The 15,395-nt window shown below is 40.7% G+C and overlaps 1 protein-coding gene across 11 annotated transcripts in view; it reads right to left on the bottom strand.

Moving 5' to 3' along the window:
• The window catches only part of adgrb3 (adhesion G protein-coupled receptor B3), a 137,293-nt gene that overhangs the window by 58,476 nt on the left and 63,422 nt on the right, over window positions 1-15,395 (bottom strand). For 10 of the 11 annotated variants that reach the window (XM_049600753.1, XM_049600757.1, XM_049600759.1 and 7 more), the window contains 4 exons: window positions 13,475-13,639; window positions 12,539-12,703; window positions 9,134-9,298; window positions 8,464-8,565 (listed from right to left, as the gene is read on the bottom strand). In XM_049600753.1, the coding sequence (XP_049456710.1) occupies window positions 8,464-8,565; window positions 9,134-9,298; window positions 12,539-12,703; window positions 13,475-13,639 (597 nt within the window). The remainder of the gene's footprint in view (window positions 1-8,463; window positions 8,566-9,133; window positions 9,299-12,538; window positions 12,704-13,474; window positions 13,640-15,395) is intronic. The other variant, XM_049600764.1, reaches the window with a different exon arrangement.

The following is a 15,395-nucleotide window of genomic DNA, read 5'->3' as shown; positions in this document are numbered from 1 at the left end:
GTAGAGGGGAAGGAGACAGCGACAGATTTGGAAAGGAGACGGAGGGAGCGAGGGAGGGAGGGAGCGAGGGAGGGAGGGAGGGATGAGAGGGGAGATGAGGATGCAGGCGTAGAGAGTGTAGAGGAGGGGGGTTGTGGGATTAAGACCAAAGGAGAGGCAAAAGAAAGGCAGATGGAAGTGGTGGAGAGGAGGGTGTTGAGAAACAGGGAGAGGAACGAGACAAAAAAGGAGAGGAAGACAGACGTGTTAATTCTTTTCATGAGAGATTTATCTTTTTCTCTTTTGTCCATTTCTGTTGCCCATCACTCACCATCAAAATTTGATGTTGCCCATTAAATTTTGCAGTAGCGTCGAGGCACATTATAGAAAGAGGGAGGGAGAGAGGTTTCTGGAGAGGAAAGTGCTGCAGTATTTGAACAGAACTGGGTTTTATATTATGAGCAGCAGACACAGTCCCATGGCTTTTAATATATGTACTGTGCGCTGCTGTGTTAATACAACTTACAGTGGCTTATTCGAGCATGCGGCAGCTCAGCTGTGATAGCTGTCAGGCATTTAAACAGTGATCCCGAAATAGCAGAACCTCCCAATATCCACCCACATCGCCGTACACATCCTACATAGGGGTCCAACATCACACCTTGCCTGCTGTCGACCTGGTGGAGTTCACTTCACACATCACCCCACCACTCCAACACAGGTGCTTGACATCCTGAGGAAAACTCCCACAGTACAAAACATTTCCCCTGGCATTCACATAAACCCTGCGCTATCTCTTGTTCTCTCTCTCCCTCTCTGTCTTTCACACACTAACACACACAGACAGAGAGAGATCAAAACCACACCTCCTACGCCCACCCCTCTCCACAGCTACTACCTGGTGATATGCACTGAAGCCATGAGTGCACGCAAAACATCGCTATATCCTGGGAGCGTCCATGCAGCACTATGAGACAGCCCAGAGGGCAGCAGGAGAGGCCCACAGCTTTACACTGTGCTGAGCATCCGTCTCCCTCCAAACTGGCTTCACCTGGGTGGTTATATTTGCTTTTATAATCCAGACCCCCATTGGTAATGACGCCAGCACACAATACAACATTTTCACTTTGTTATTCGATCGTTTTTCAGGCCCTCACACTCGAAAAAAAGGTGTATTTTATGATGGCTTGCTACCTAGGAATTAGGGATTCTCTTCAGTTTTGGCTCTGACATTCCCAAAGGTCATTGTAAACTGAGAAAAACTCAGTGCTTTAAGTGGGAATGGGGAAAAAGACACAAAGCAGTAAGAAGAGGTCAAGTTCCTAAAATTACAGATGTGATTTCAGTGATAAATTTTAATCAAGAGCTATGGAAATCTCTTAAAAGCTGCTTGGTCAGGCGCCTTGGTAGCTCACCAGCTAAAGCGACTACCATTAAGGTATACTATGCAGAAATTTTCAGGGACTATTCGTACACAATATTGCCAGCATAAGTAAAAGCTAACCTCAGACTGACTCTAGCTCGCTATATTTGCGCTGTTTGGGTAGCTTACAGTCGGGCACGTGGTCGCTAAGTTTATATAAAGTCCCAACCTTCCTGTGTGCAGTGCCCAGGAACCAAACACAGGAAAATAAGAGGAGAATAAAAAATAGATGTAGAGGGCAGGGACTCTGCAGACAAATACACCGCCATACAACGCTAGTCATTGTCGTCACTAGGATTTTTTTGGGGGAGCTTTACCAGTATGTGGTGGTGCTAAAAGGTAGTCAGTTTTCATGACTTTAGAGTTTCTTTACAGAACACTGATATAAATGTAGTTTTTTAACTGAACTTGGCCAGAGAATATTGAAAAAAAAAAGTGACATCTTTCATTGGTAAAAGACTTCAGCAGTGGACGGCGCCCATGCAGCCACACTTTTAACAACATATTACATAAAAAATGTGACATTTATTCCATTTGCTTGATTAATTAAATTCTCTTGATCAGAAAACAGTGCACTGCTCTCATAACTTAGCCTAACATGCAAAAGCACACACACAAGACACCTGCCAGCCCACACGCACACATGTCATGGGGTACAAGTGTGGTGCAGGCATACACTCAGAGATCAGACTGGAAACAGAAGGGCTGATCATTAACATTTACACACCTCTTTATTAAAAAAATGAGATTAAAAAAAAAAAAAGAAGATGCTTGAGGAGGTTTAACTTGGGTTACGCAGGTTTTGTGATGTCACTTTAGCACCCCCTAGCCTCGATGTAGCACCGTGTCTGCTTCTAGTGGGTCATAAGACATGTCTGCATGGGATTACTTTTATATGAAATGGAAAAATCCTGCATAGCATAGTTTTAAGGCTGAGTCCTTACTGCAGCGGGCCGGGTCGAGTCCGGCATAAGCTCTTTGCTGCATGTCATCCCCTCCCTCTTTTATGCTTTTCTGGTGGCTCTTTATCACACTCAACTATAAAGAAAAAGATGCCTGATGACCTGTAGTCTGCTTTCGTTTTAGTATTATACTGTGAATTCAGCAGTACTTGAATATATAAATTGTTTAAGGCCTACATCATTTTAAAGTGCCTGAACTTCATGGAGGCCTTTTTTTTGTTTACGCAAATACTTTTACAGAGAAGAATTGTGATTTTAGAAAAATAAAATCCAGGTTTTTTGCTGTATAAAATAAAGCCTAATCACACTTGCTGACATTTCGCACTAAAGAAAATGTCCATAAGCACTTCTTGGGATATGCATGACTGAAGCTTTACCCACACTCACAATTGAGAGAGCACAGTTTTTATGAATCAAACTACTACACCATACTTTACTTTGATATCTGCATTTGGTATAATCACATTTTTCAGTTATTTAGACTTGGCTTGGATCCATGTCGGTGACGGAATCAAACAAGGTCAGGGAAGAGCAACGTGAGGCTTTTGCTGTGATTCTCCACCAATCTGTCATCTGTCCTTGCATCACCAGTGATGTATGTAGAGTAGGTTGAGTATGAAATATTGTTCAGTGGAGTTGTGCTTGATGAAAAACCAAGGCTGCGCTCCGTGGAGGCATTGACCTGTCGCTGTCCGGTTTTTACGGCATCCTCAACTCTATTGCTATTAAAGGAGAGTTTTTTTTTATTCAAACAATCCTCCCCAGGCGGGAGGCTAAAGCAGTGTTTACCAACTGAGGAGTTTCAGATAAGAGGTGTCTAGAAGCTCTCTCTGAGAAGGATTTTTACCGACTTAGTGTGTTGAATTTCATTCTGTGGTGGAAAAACAACTGAAATCCCTTACTTTAGTGAAAGAAACCTCGCATTCACACATCTACAGGTGAAAGTATGACGGCAATGAATGGAGTTCACAGATACAAATAGAGTTGCCTCATTAATTCTAGAGCTGCAATGGCGAGGAGAGTAATCGATAAGTTATCAACTTTTAAATAACTGACAACTTATCTGAGTGATTTTTTAAGAAATAAAAGTCAAAATTCTTTGATTCCAGTTTCTTAAATGTGAATATGACTGAATATATTTGGGTTGTAGACAAACCAAGACATTTGGGCACATCATCTCGTGCTTTAGGAGACACTGATCAACATCTTTCACCATTTTCAATTTCATTTTAAACAAACCAATCAATTAACTGTGAAAATAATCAACGGATCAATCGACAGTGAAAGCAATCGTTAGACGCAGCCCTGATTCACTCTAAAGGATGGCGCCTCGTGTGTTTGTGCACATGATCATTTTTCTCTGTGTTAACCTGTGAAGAGTTTGTTTAATAGCTCGTGGTTCTGTCGCTTTAATTGCTCCCTCTTTCAGCTCGGTGACTCGAACTTTAATTGATAATTGAGATTTGGGGCTCTTGTTAGACAGGCACATAAATAAGAGCACAATAACATTTACATGCAACATCTCCTCTGCAGAGTAACTGGCGACTGCAGGTGTCAGTAGAGTGAATAAAATACATGGCAAAGTTTTAAGCCTACAAAAAAATTATATTTCACTAACACTACTCAACATATTTGGTGTTAAGCAAGTATAAAAACACATTGGTTATTTAATTTTACGTAATAATGTACTGCACTACAAAAAATAAAAGCAAAGGAAAGATGAAGTATACAACCTAAGAATCCTGTGCTGCATAGAAACAACATTTTCTTCATTTTAATTCTGCTTTCACTTTGCCTCAGCCTTGACAGAAGGCTGCTGTAAATGTTCTTTGCATGTTTACTGACGTATGAACCTTTGTTTGACTGATACAAAGCGAACACATTCATCTGCTGTGTGTGTGTGAGCGTGTATCCTCTTGACTTTTCCTCCCTTCTCGCCTCTGGTGGCAGTTGTCATCCACGATGACCGAGGCGGTGCTGACGCCCCTGCACCGGGTGCTGTTCCTATGATGACCTTGATGACGACAGTGACTACGGCTGAGTAAGCGCTGATGCCCCCCTAACACATTTGGACGCCTCGCCCAAGCAGTCTTGCTGCATTCATGTCGCACATTTTGTTATGTTGCCTTTGCTGATCAATATTTCATCTTTGTGTGCTCGCTCTCGGCAGCCATTACATGTCTGACTGTCCTGGGGGGAGACGGTCTGTCTGTGAAGGGGGCTTTGGTTTCTTTTCACATTTTTCTCATTAAGGCTTTTGTGAGTTTGACCTTGATCTAATTACAAGTCAAAGGTCGGGGAATGTTGTTTTCGTTTATGGGTTCATAATGTGGGCTTTTTTTAAAAAAAAATTTTTTTATGAAACCCGCTGACACTGGACCTGTGATTAATGGCTTTACAAATAAACTTGACCTGACCTGAACTGCTGTCCATCATAGTCTTTTTCTCCAGTGGTCAGTGGAGCCTTTGACAGGTGGATGCACTGTGTTTAAATGTGAAATATGTGTGTTATTTTACCCTTTCATCATGGTGCTGGCTGTAATAAGGCACCCTGTATGAGAATCCTGTGCATACAGACATACAGAGTCCACCAGCACTGAGAAACACAAAGAATTAGAGTCTGATTTATTGCTAAAAGCCAGACTGTGTGATGTAAAATATAACAGTACACAGACTGCAGTAATGGCACACATCTCTGTATTATAGCAGTCAGTGAAACCCATGGAAAAGCATCAAAATTCAGTCTTGTATAAGAAATACATGCTGGATAAATTAATCATCAACATCTTGGGTTCACAACAGCCTTTTTTTTTAAAAAAAATAATTACTGTGATGTAATGATGTGCTATTGCTCAGTAAAGAACACTAATTAGTTCAGCTGTATAAAGGCGCCAAATGTCTCACCCTGACTGACTGACTGACTGACCTGATCTGGCACATAAAGACACCTCTTGGTGCAAATGAAATCCTTAATCAGCAAAGGTGTTAAATTTCCATCAGCATCTTATAGAGAACAAGGAAAAAAAGAAACACAAGAGCCCTCACTGCGAGCTGGAAATAGCTCCACAGTGCCAAACAGTTATTAGCCATAAAACTAATGTCAAGCCGGAAAGCTAATGTCATGCTAGTAAATCTCTACTCTGCGCAACTTTGCCGCAGGTAAGCCATCTGTGAATGACAGCGTGTTTGCTGCTACATCTAGTTTGCCAGTTACCTATTTTATGGTCATGGGAGAAATGTCAATTCAGAACACCACAGACTGTTTAAATTTTTACAACAGCTCGCCGTGTCAAACCAACCTGTAACTTTAGCGCCCAGCAGCGCCTCATTGTCCCGTCGTCTGTTTGTTAGCAAACTGACCTTCAACAAGAACAAAAGCAACCTGTATCACAGCAGCTTTAACAGAGGTTACATTCCTTTTTATCCTCTCCCCTCGTCCTACCCCCTCTTCTCTCCTCTTCTTTTCAAGCTGAGTGTTAGTCTCACCCTGTTGGAGAACTCACATCCTCTGCTCTAATGCTCTTCCCTCCGTGCACATATTAAAGCTTCTGCTTAATGTCTGAAAGCAGACCTCCGTGAGCTTTTCTTCAACAATGCTCTCAGAATCACAGTTACCATTTTTTTTCTTTCCCATCCACTGCACATGCTGTGTACTGACGGGTGTAGCCATGAGTTACATCACTGCATGTGGAAATGGGATGAAGGGATATTTGCTTCCTCCTGAGATGGAGAAACAAAATTTTGGCACAAGATGCAGTTTTATTATCATAATGGTGTGATGGTTTTAAACACCATGCAAAGATTAGGCAGGGAACTTAAAACATAAAAGGCTAAAGGACGGCTTTCTATGGTGACAGACATGTGGCATTATTTCTCATAATGTAGCAAAATAATTGTAGGTGTGTGTCTAAAAGTGTGTTTAAACCAACAAGTCCTTGAACCCCTACATGACCACATAGGCCTCTAATATGACCCACAGGAGCGTTTTCTAAATTAGCGCCCCTAACGATCGCAGTTTTAAACACATGGTTAACGTTGTGAAACAGCTGCAGCTTGGTTAGGTTTAGAAAAAGATCACGCAGTGCGTTCCAATACCTATACTACCATACCATTCAGCATGCCAGAGAAGGATTAAGTATGTCCCAATACATAGTTTGTCAAATGCAGTATGCCAAAAGTACCACATTTTGCCTTTCTGGTTATTCTGACCCATAATCCTCTGCGCAACAGAAGATACGTCACATCGACTGAGCTGCAGACAGATGACAGCTCACTGACAGCTGACAGAAGCTGCAATCAATCTATCACAAACCATCTGCAGTGTATGCAGGCATAACTTAAAAGTTAAATTACATACATTGCGGATAACAAAAGTGCTCAGTAAATGGCGTATTGTTGTATCTCCAAGGTAACGTTAAGTGATAACGTTGAGATCTGCAGCTTTCCAAATCGGATTCATTTTCTTTTTACTTTGATTTTTGCACAATAGACTGCAATGTATGAGCAACAAGGCTAAAGTTTGAGGCCGGGCTGGGTGATATGTACAAAAATTCATATCTCTGTATTTACAGGCTGACTGGCGATACAAGATACATATCTCTGTATTTTCTACGAAATGGGCTACATGTTTTCAGTTGTAAGTCAAAGCGACATTTGACAAGTCACAAGCACTTTTATGAAAAACAGACTGTTATCACAAAAAATGCCATTTTTTCCTGTTTGAATATCTACAGCTGCACAACATGTAAATGAAAAACTGTGGCCTTTCAAATGAATCTAGTGCTGAAAAATGATTTAAATATTTTTATTTATCTAACCTAATAATCTTATTTATGCACATACAGTGACATCAACAGAGAGGCAGAGGGAGGGAAAGAACGAGAGACAATCTGTCCACGTTACATACATCTTGTATGTGAAAGATCTGTGTTTTCACTGCATTTTTTAAACACATCTCTCGCCTGCATCTAGGCGCTGTCTCAATGTCACACAATTGACTATAAATACCAAAAAGAACAGCGATGTGCTATGGTCCACCTCACACATAAACTAGCAGCGCAGCACAGCACTGGATTGTACATGTGCTACTGCAATAACTTCATTCATCTCACAGACTGATTTAGCATAGCATGTGCAACATATAGACCGATGTCGCACTGTAGACTAATTAACAGTCAGATTAAACAGAGGAGCAGCTCTGTGTCCCTCTTAGTGTTGCTGGAGATCTTGTGAGTGAGTGAGTGAGTGAGTGAGTGGGGCGGAGCTGTGCACAACGCAACTTGACCCTATTTCAATATAATAATCGGTGTCTAAATTTAAATCTTGCTTGAAATATATGTTACATAGTCTTTATATCGCTATCATTATATGTTATGACATCGTAGTGTATCCATATGCATACCCATTTGGGTTCAAATAACTACCTATGATACATAATTTAAGTTACATACGTAAGCTAACTTATGTAAAGCACATGATGTAACAAGTTAACCCATGTACCTAAATTAAAATAACTCAACGTAGACTTTTGGTTTCACACGGGACACAAACAGCCCCCTCCTAGGTCAAAGTTCTGTGTTTGTTTGACCAATCCATCCACCCAGACTTGCTCCCGACATGGACTGTGTCGCTCTCTATACTACGTCACCTTACTCCCTGCTTTGCTCCTGTCATAATTACTACAGCCACTAGAGGTCACAGCCTAACAAAAACTAAATATGGGTCGTAATAAATTGCTTGTATTAACAACCTTTAGTGTTTTGGGGGAGGACAGTGTCAATTAAACACTGATACTATAACGTGAGTGTAAAATTGCAGGGTAGCTACCACCCTAAAGTGACAGCTGTACCTGTTGGCAATTCAGAGGGATTTATACCACTCCCTGAAAATAAGTCAAATTTAGGTCAATGAATCACACAGTGTATTCCACTATTTTGAGACCTTTGATGGGAGAGGAGGAAGATGGGCAAAAATAACATAAGACAAGCCCAAAATAATCTGTGCATTTCATCAGCGCACACTATAACATTTAGAAATCAGGCTGTCTTGGTTACAACAAAAGATGAATAAAGAAATGAAAGATATTGCTCATGTTCTTACCTGTGGCATTGGGTGGGCATCTATTAAAGGCCAGTTCTCCTGAAGGCGTCCGTCTCCACACCATTGACACTGCATAGTCCTCAGGACAAATCTCATACGGCGCTGAAAAGCAAAGTGGTACATGTGTTACTACGGTGACGCAAAGAGATTTTCAGGATTTCCAATATGATGCAACGATTTCTTCACATTACATACACGGAGGTATGGAAATATAGGAGATCAAAGCTGAATAGTGTTGGTAAATATGAGCATGGCGTTTAGGGATTATAATAATATGTGCTCTCTTCTATAATCACAACTTTTGTGTGTGGGCAACCCATAATCATAGCAGTAATATAAATGTAAATGTTTATATGCAATACTGCTTTCTTTACTTCAGAGAATGAAAGCATTAAGAGACTTTATGTTTGAGAGTCCTCTTCAAAAAAGAGATAATTTTGAAAGTCATACAATAAGCTTTGATGATACTTGCATTACTCAGTATCTCACCAGTATTTCAATGACTTCATTTATTGGAATATATTCATACTCTCTCATCCCTCCTCTGCATCCGCTTATCTGCATTTCCTCTTCAGCTTCTGTTATTCTTATGTAATGTGTCATCCCCTCCGCAGAGATAATCATCTCCTCACTTTCATTCAGATTTAAGTCTTATTATCCTTTGGCTCACCTGGACAGCGTTGGTCACTGCACTTTCTGACTTCCTCTCCGGTGCCATCACACTGCTGCCCAGTCACCGCTGCCCCCTGACACACCCGGGCTCGCCTCTGCCATCCGCCATCGCAGGACTTAGAGCAGCCGCTCCACGGACCCCAAGGATTCCACTGGCCATTTGCTAAAACAGAATCACTCTCGGTTAGACACAGACACACTCAGAGGTACACAAAAAACAACAAAATATCATAATGGTTTTTTATCGTGTGCCATTAAAGCTTTTATCTTATTGATTTTTAATTACATTAATTTCTTTTGCTATCCATGGATTCAGATTTTCAGATTTTAGAAGCAGTTTGTTGATAATATTCCAAAAATGAACCAGATCACTTTGAATAATCAGGAGAATGTGTGTTTTATGGCTAAAGAAGCTGCTCTGTGAGTGGTGATGAGTTGCCTCACTTTGCCAATATTAAAAGGCATTTATGCTGAAGTTTCCAAAACCAGCAGCATGTTTTATGCCCTTGTAATGAACACTGTTAAGTTGTGCATTAGACAAAAAAAACAGATGCTCCCCTTCAGCGATGTAGTAAATCACATGCCCTTGTCTGAACGGAAAGGTACAACACCCTGTGAGCAGGAAACACACTCCACTCTTACTTTAACCTCCGCTTACCCCTTCCTTCACACGTGCGGGGCTATTTCGTGTCCTACAACTAACCTCTGTCAGGATTGCTTCCGGAAGAAAGGGAAAAAAAAAACAGAATCCATTGTGACCTGTTGGCTAAAACTACTCGCAAGACATTGATCAAATCCCAGTAGATAGTGAAGCCTCTGCTCCACATCAGAGCAGCTGATTCCTCAGACAGATGCATGCTCATGTGTTGCAAAGAGCTCATTGTGCGAGTGGCACTGGAGAAATTCTTTCAATTTCGCAACCCATGACGTTGAATCAAAACCGGCACAGACCTTTATTGTCGTTATTAGTCAGTTTTACTTAATTGTTTTGTTTATTATTTCCAAAGAATGACTGCATTTCAGCACTAAATTACTCAATTTTTTTTTCTTTTTGTGAGTCACCCCCATAAGTATTCCCTCTATGTAGACCTATAAGGTTGTTGTCCATCCACACTATTGTATATACTTTTTTGTCAGATTTTCCTTTAATTTAATTACAATTTTCTTATTTTCTGTCAGCAGCAGCATCAGCACTTTTTTTCCACAGTATATATCAACTCTCGCTACATTTCACTGAGTCTTTTCATTGTCAATTTGATCTTATTATTTGTGGGTGAACCCTCTTTTTCTGCAGTTAGACACAGTATATGTTTTTATAATTCTCACTGTATTGTCTTTAAACTGTTTTTGTTTTCAAGTGGGCTCTACACCAACAAGACAGAGATCCTGATAATTGCTTCAGATTGTATAGCTTCAAAGGTTATTGGGTCCCTTTCATCAGCTACACGGTCTAATTTTAGGAATCAAGCGGTGCATTTTGATCATCATGGTAAATCACTGACCCGTACTTGCTTTATTCAGCTAAGAAACACTGCAAAGCTCAGGTCTGTGGTGTCTCGACCTGAGCTGGAGATGATTATCTATGCTTTTGTGTCCTCCTGACCGGACTACTGTAATTCTCTTTTTACTTGTCTAAACAAATCTTCTCTTAATCGTCTTCAAATAATCCAGAACGCAGCTGCTCGGCTGTTAACCAGGTCCAACAGGTCAACCCACATCACTTCCATTTTCTTTGCACTGGCTTCCCATCAGGTTCAGGATTCACTTTAAGTCGGGTACGGTCGGGTACCTGAATACAATAGTGATCAACTCCATCCATATATTGTCAGGAGGGTCCTTAGGTCTTCAGAACAGGACCTAATAGTTGTCCCTCTCAACACAAAAGGTGATCGTGCCTTTGAAGTGGTGGCTCCAACACTGTGGAACTCTCTTCCATTAGGTTCACGGTCTCTTTAAAAAACAAGCGAAGACTCATCTTTTCAAAATGGCCCCTGGTATTTTTCAGTTTGGGGGCCTCAGTGGCCTGTATTTGCTCCGTTTGACTTTCTTGTTGTTGCTTTATTTGTTATATTGCCTTTGTTTTTATCTATTGCATGTTTTATTATTTGTTTGATTGCTTGATTGTATTTTGTGAGGCACTTTGTGAATTTCATTTCTGTGAAAGGTGCTATATCAAATACATTTCATTATTATCATATTATTATGACATGTCATGTGACCCGTATTTCACGACCTTTTGATGAGCTGTAAATTGAACAAATGTCCCCAATGCATTTTATACCATGATGAAGACTGTTTAAATCGAGACGCTTTGGTCATCCATATATTAATAAAGGATTTTTACTTACAATCAGAATGAGTCATTCTTGTTGTTCTTATGTGACTACTTGCCCTATCCTTGACGAGCACCTGATTGTAACAATCACCAACCCCTAGTGTCTTGACCCAGAGCAGCACTCCCTATTTTTTTCTCCATACTCATAGATATATTTGACTGTGAAACTGGTTTCACCATGAACTCTCTCTTTGCGTTCTACGAAGCAAGGCCTCGCCTCTAGCAGCCACGGACACTGTGCTGACTTGTTAAATGAAGGCTCAGACTGTGTTGTCTCACTAATGTTTGATCTCTCACCTTGGAAACAAATAAGAATTGCTAAATAGGTACGCCTCATTAAATGAATAAATTGTATAATGCGTCCTCACACTGTGCGGCAAACAACAACATTGTCTGCTTCATTATTACAAGCACAAATTAGAAATACGCACTCACATATGCACTCGCCACTATTTTAGCCGTCCAAGAGAGCACAGGGTTGAGTGGTTACGCAACATTTTAAAATTTCAGAGGAATCTCTTTGCCACACACATACCAATGGAATACAGAAAAAAGAAAAGCCAGCTGTTTTAGGCTGCTACAGTGAAAATTGCATCAGGAGATTATGAGAGTGCTCAGGCCCTTCATATGATCAGACAATTCAAAGCCTGATGGAGACCACTAAGCTGACATCTTTGAGCCTCTAATACATCTATGATGTTGACAGACAGTTTGGACAGCTAACCCTGAATTATGTGAAAGGCATACAGTATATCTAACTGGATTTTACAAATCCAATTGATAGAGCATGGTCTTAAACATTATTCTTGATTCTTACAACACAGCTCTGATTCTTGCTACAGAGGTTTTTCCAGCATGCAACAGAGAGAGTAAAACACAGCTCAGTAAAATCAGGCTGCATATTTTATCTAAAGTTGATGGCATTGATTACGGTTCTCACGACTGTAGTGGTGATGAGGAGAATATGGGACGGCACATTTTTCGGAGTCCCTTTTCCCCCCATTTCAAATCATGATTTCGAATTTAGACATCAAAGCGGATATAGAATTAAGAGGCTCAGGATTTTACCTGTGCAGTCAGGATTATGGCACTCTCTGCTTTCTGCCCAGTGACCGCGACACTCAGATCCCCCATGGGCGGCCGCTGAGCACTGCCTGGTCCTCTGCTGAGTGCCATTGGCACAGGTCACCGAGCAATCGCTCCAAGAGCTCCACTCCTGCCACTGTCCGTCCACTGAGGCACCAACCACAACCCAACAAGCATGTCCCATGTGAAGGGAAAAAGAGGGCAGACAGAAATGGGAGGAGATATTCAGATCACTATTCTCTCTCAGATTGAAAGCCAAAAAAACAGACAAAAAAATATGACATGACTACTTGTAGGTTTTGGAGAACTGTACTGCTGGTAAGAATTTCCCAAAACAGCCAAAGGCAAAAGGAGAGTAAAACATAAAACGTGTTTTTGTTTTTTTTTTTGTAGTATGTCCTCATATTAAGATTTAGATTATTAAAATGCCAAAGGCACAAACTGCAGAAGCTATTTGTTAGCTTCCATTTTCTCTGTCTGAGAAAGGGCAGAGGGAAAGCATCTGGGATTGAGTGGTTTTCACTGAGTCTGTTACCAGAGCAAAGCTAACATTTACTGTGTGGAAAAACTCATCATCGCTAATCTGCTTACCATTCACAGGCAATTGCGGGTAAGTGATTTTGACGTCAGTATTACAGTATTGACTCTCAACAGGGTTTCCTAAACCGCATTATTGTGTAAGCACTTTTACTTTCAATGCAGCACAAACCGGGCTTCCATTCAGTTTGTTACTCACCTTTGCAGTACTGTATTGATAAATGATTATATATTGGCCTGCGTAAGGTAAACTGCTACTACTCCCTTTAATTAATCTTCTTAAATAAGCTCATGTACCTTTTATATTCCTCTTATCACCATGCCTTAAGGAATACCTGTTAATATTACTCTGAATATATTTGGAGAGCAGACAGATGATACCTGGGCATAGGGCTATGTTGCAAAGCTTAGTCTGGGTCTCAGGTCCGTCACAGGCCCTGCCTCCATGCTGGGGAGGGGCACACATCCTAGTCCTAGTGCGGTGACCTCGGCCACACGTGAATGAGCACAGGCTCCACGGTGACCACTCCTCCCATACACCGTGTACTGCGGGCACAGAAAAGGCGTCAGGCCTAATCAATGTCTCTGTCTCTGCTACAGCACAAACAAACCCATAACAAACTGCACTGAGCCATAAATGAAATAAAATCAATCAAAAATAATCAGCAACAAAACTAATGTATAATGAAACACTGAGCACACAGACAGTGTGGGGCTTCACAAAGCCTCAGCCACAAGCTTCAGTCACCTCTGTGCATTGAATATAAAAATAATAAACACTAGCTCACTGGCAGTTCTTTGTACAGCTGTAACCGTATATAGAATATGGTTCATAGGTCAATCATTCATATGGCAGTTTTCAACATACAATAGCAACAATAGGAATCCTGACATAAAGGTGAGGGTGAGGAACAGCAGGTCTGCACAGTGTTGCAGTTTGTTGAGTCTTCTTGGTTGACTAGGAATCTAATAGCTGTGGGCCCTCAGGTTAATGTAGGCTGACAATGGCTCTGCAAATCTGTCGTTACACCAACATACTAATTGTGGTCGTACACAAAGCAGACAGCCCGTAACCTGGTTCCAGACCTCTGAGAAGCTGCCCACACTTTCCAATGGGCAATGAAATGGCCGCTCAGACTAAACGTCAGGCTAGACAGCCCAAATCCAACAGGACAATTATCAAAAGTGTTCACTGATATATTTCATATAGTGTTTCCTCATCAGATGTGTGAGCCTGAGCAATTAATGCTAAAATATTTCAAAGGCTACTTATGTTGGCACATGGTTATTTTGGGACACTTGGGACATACTGCCACTACAATCAAAATATTAAAAACTAAATTAGTAAAGTACATAACTGTGCGATTTCCCACTAAATGTTTTGATCTTTGGATAAAAAGAAATTTCAGAAAAAATCAATTTAAAGGATAATTTGCTTTGAGCCACACAGCAGCATTTATCACCCAAAACATAATGCTATTGAAAAATGGTCATATTCCTAATTTCATCTACCTTTTAAAATACATATTAAAAAATAAATGCCTTCAAAATATCATTAAATGTGTTCCCTGTCAAAGTGCACATTTTAATCTCTAATTTGTTTGACTTCAAACAATAGCTGGCAAAAGGCATCATTCCCCTTGCATCTTGGATTGCGTGTAAGTTTAACTGGGTTCTGGTTGACAGATGGTGAGTCTCCACAGAACTGCAGAGGATGTTTGCTATTGGCTTACAGTTTTACTTTGGAGGGGGAAATATGGGAATCTGAGAGTCAGACAGAAGTAAGACACCTCCTGTCTTGTCTTGGCAGTTTCAGTGTTCCTAAATGTACACAGTGATATCAAATGGTGAGCGCCGTCAAACTGTAAAAGTTTAACCTCTGATATTAGTTTCTAAAGAAACTGCTGGCTTCTTAATCCCAGCGATAGAGTGCGGTTACTGACAGAATTGAAGGCTCCAAGATAAACTTTAAGGGGATGGAAATTGCAGAGGCAAAGGCAAAGCTATAGATAATAATATAGATCTATTTTTTAGCACTGGAAGTATGGGTATACTGAAGATATATGCAATGCATAACGCACAATATATTATAAAATTATATTATTATAGCTGCAAAAGCCTTCTTTTCTAATCAGCTACAATGGCGCACAGGGAACAGCAGTAGGAATACGTGGGTGCAACCGTGCCTATACATATCCTGGGGTTACGAGAGTGAGTCACAAAATAAATGTAATTATATTTAATGAAATTAATCAATTCTAATTAAACTACTGATTAATGGAAACTGGCAGTGCACACAACA

The sequence above is a fragment of the Epinephelus fuscoguttatus genome, linkage group LG16 (genome assembly GCF_011397635.1).
Source record: "Epinephelus fuscoguttatus linkage group LG16, E.fuscoguttatus.final_Chr_v1".
In the NCBI taxonomy this organism is placed as follows: Eukaryota; Metazoa; Chordata; class Actinopteri; order Perciformes; family Serranidae; genus Epinephelus; species Epinephelus fuscoguttatus.
Note: the sequence above shows the minus strand (reverse complement) of the source record. Positions and strands in the feature narration are given on the sequence as shown.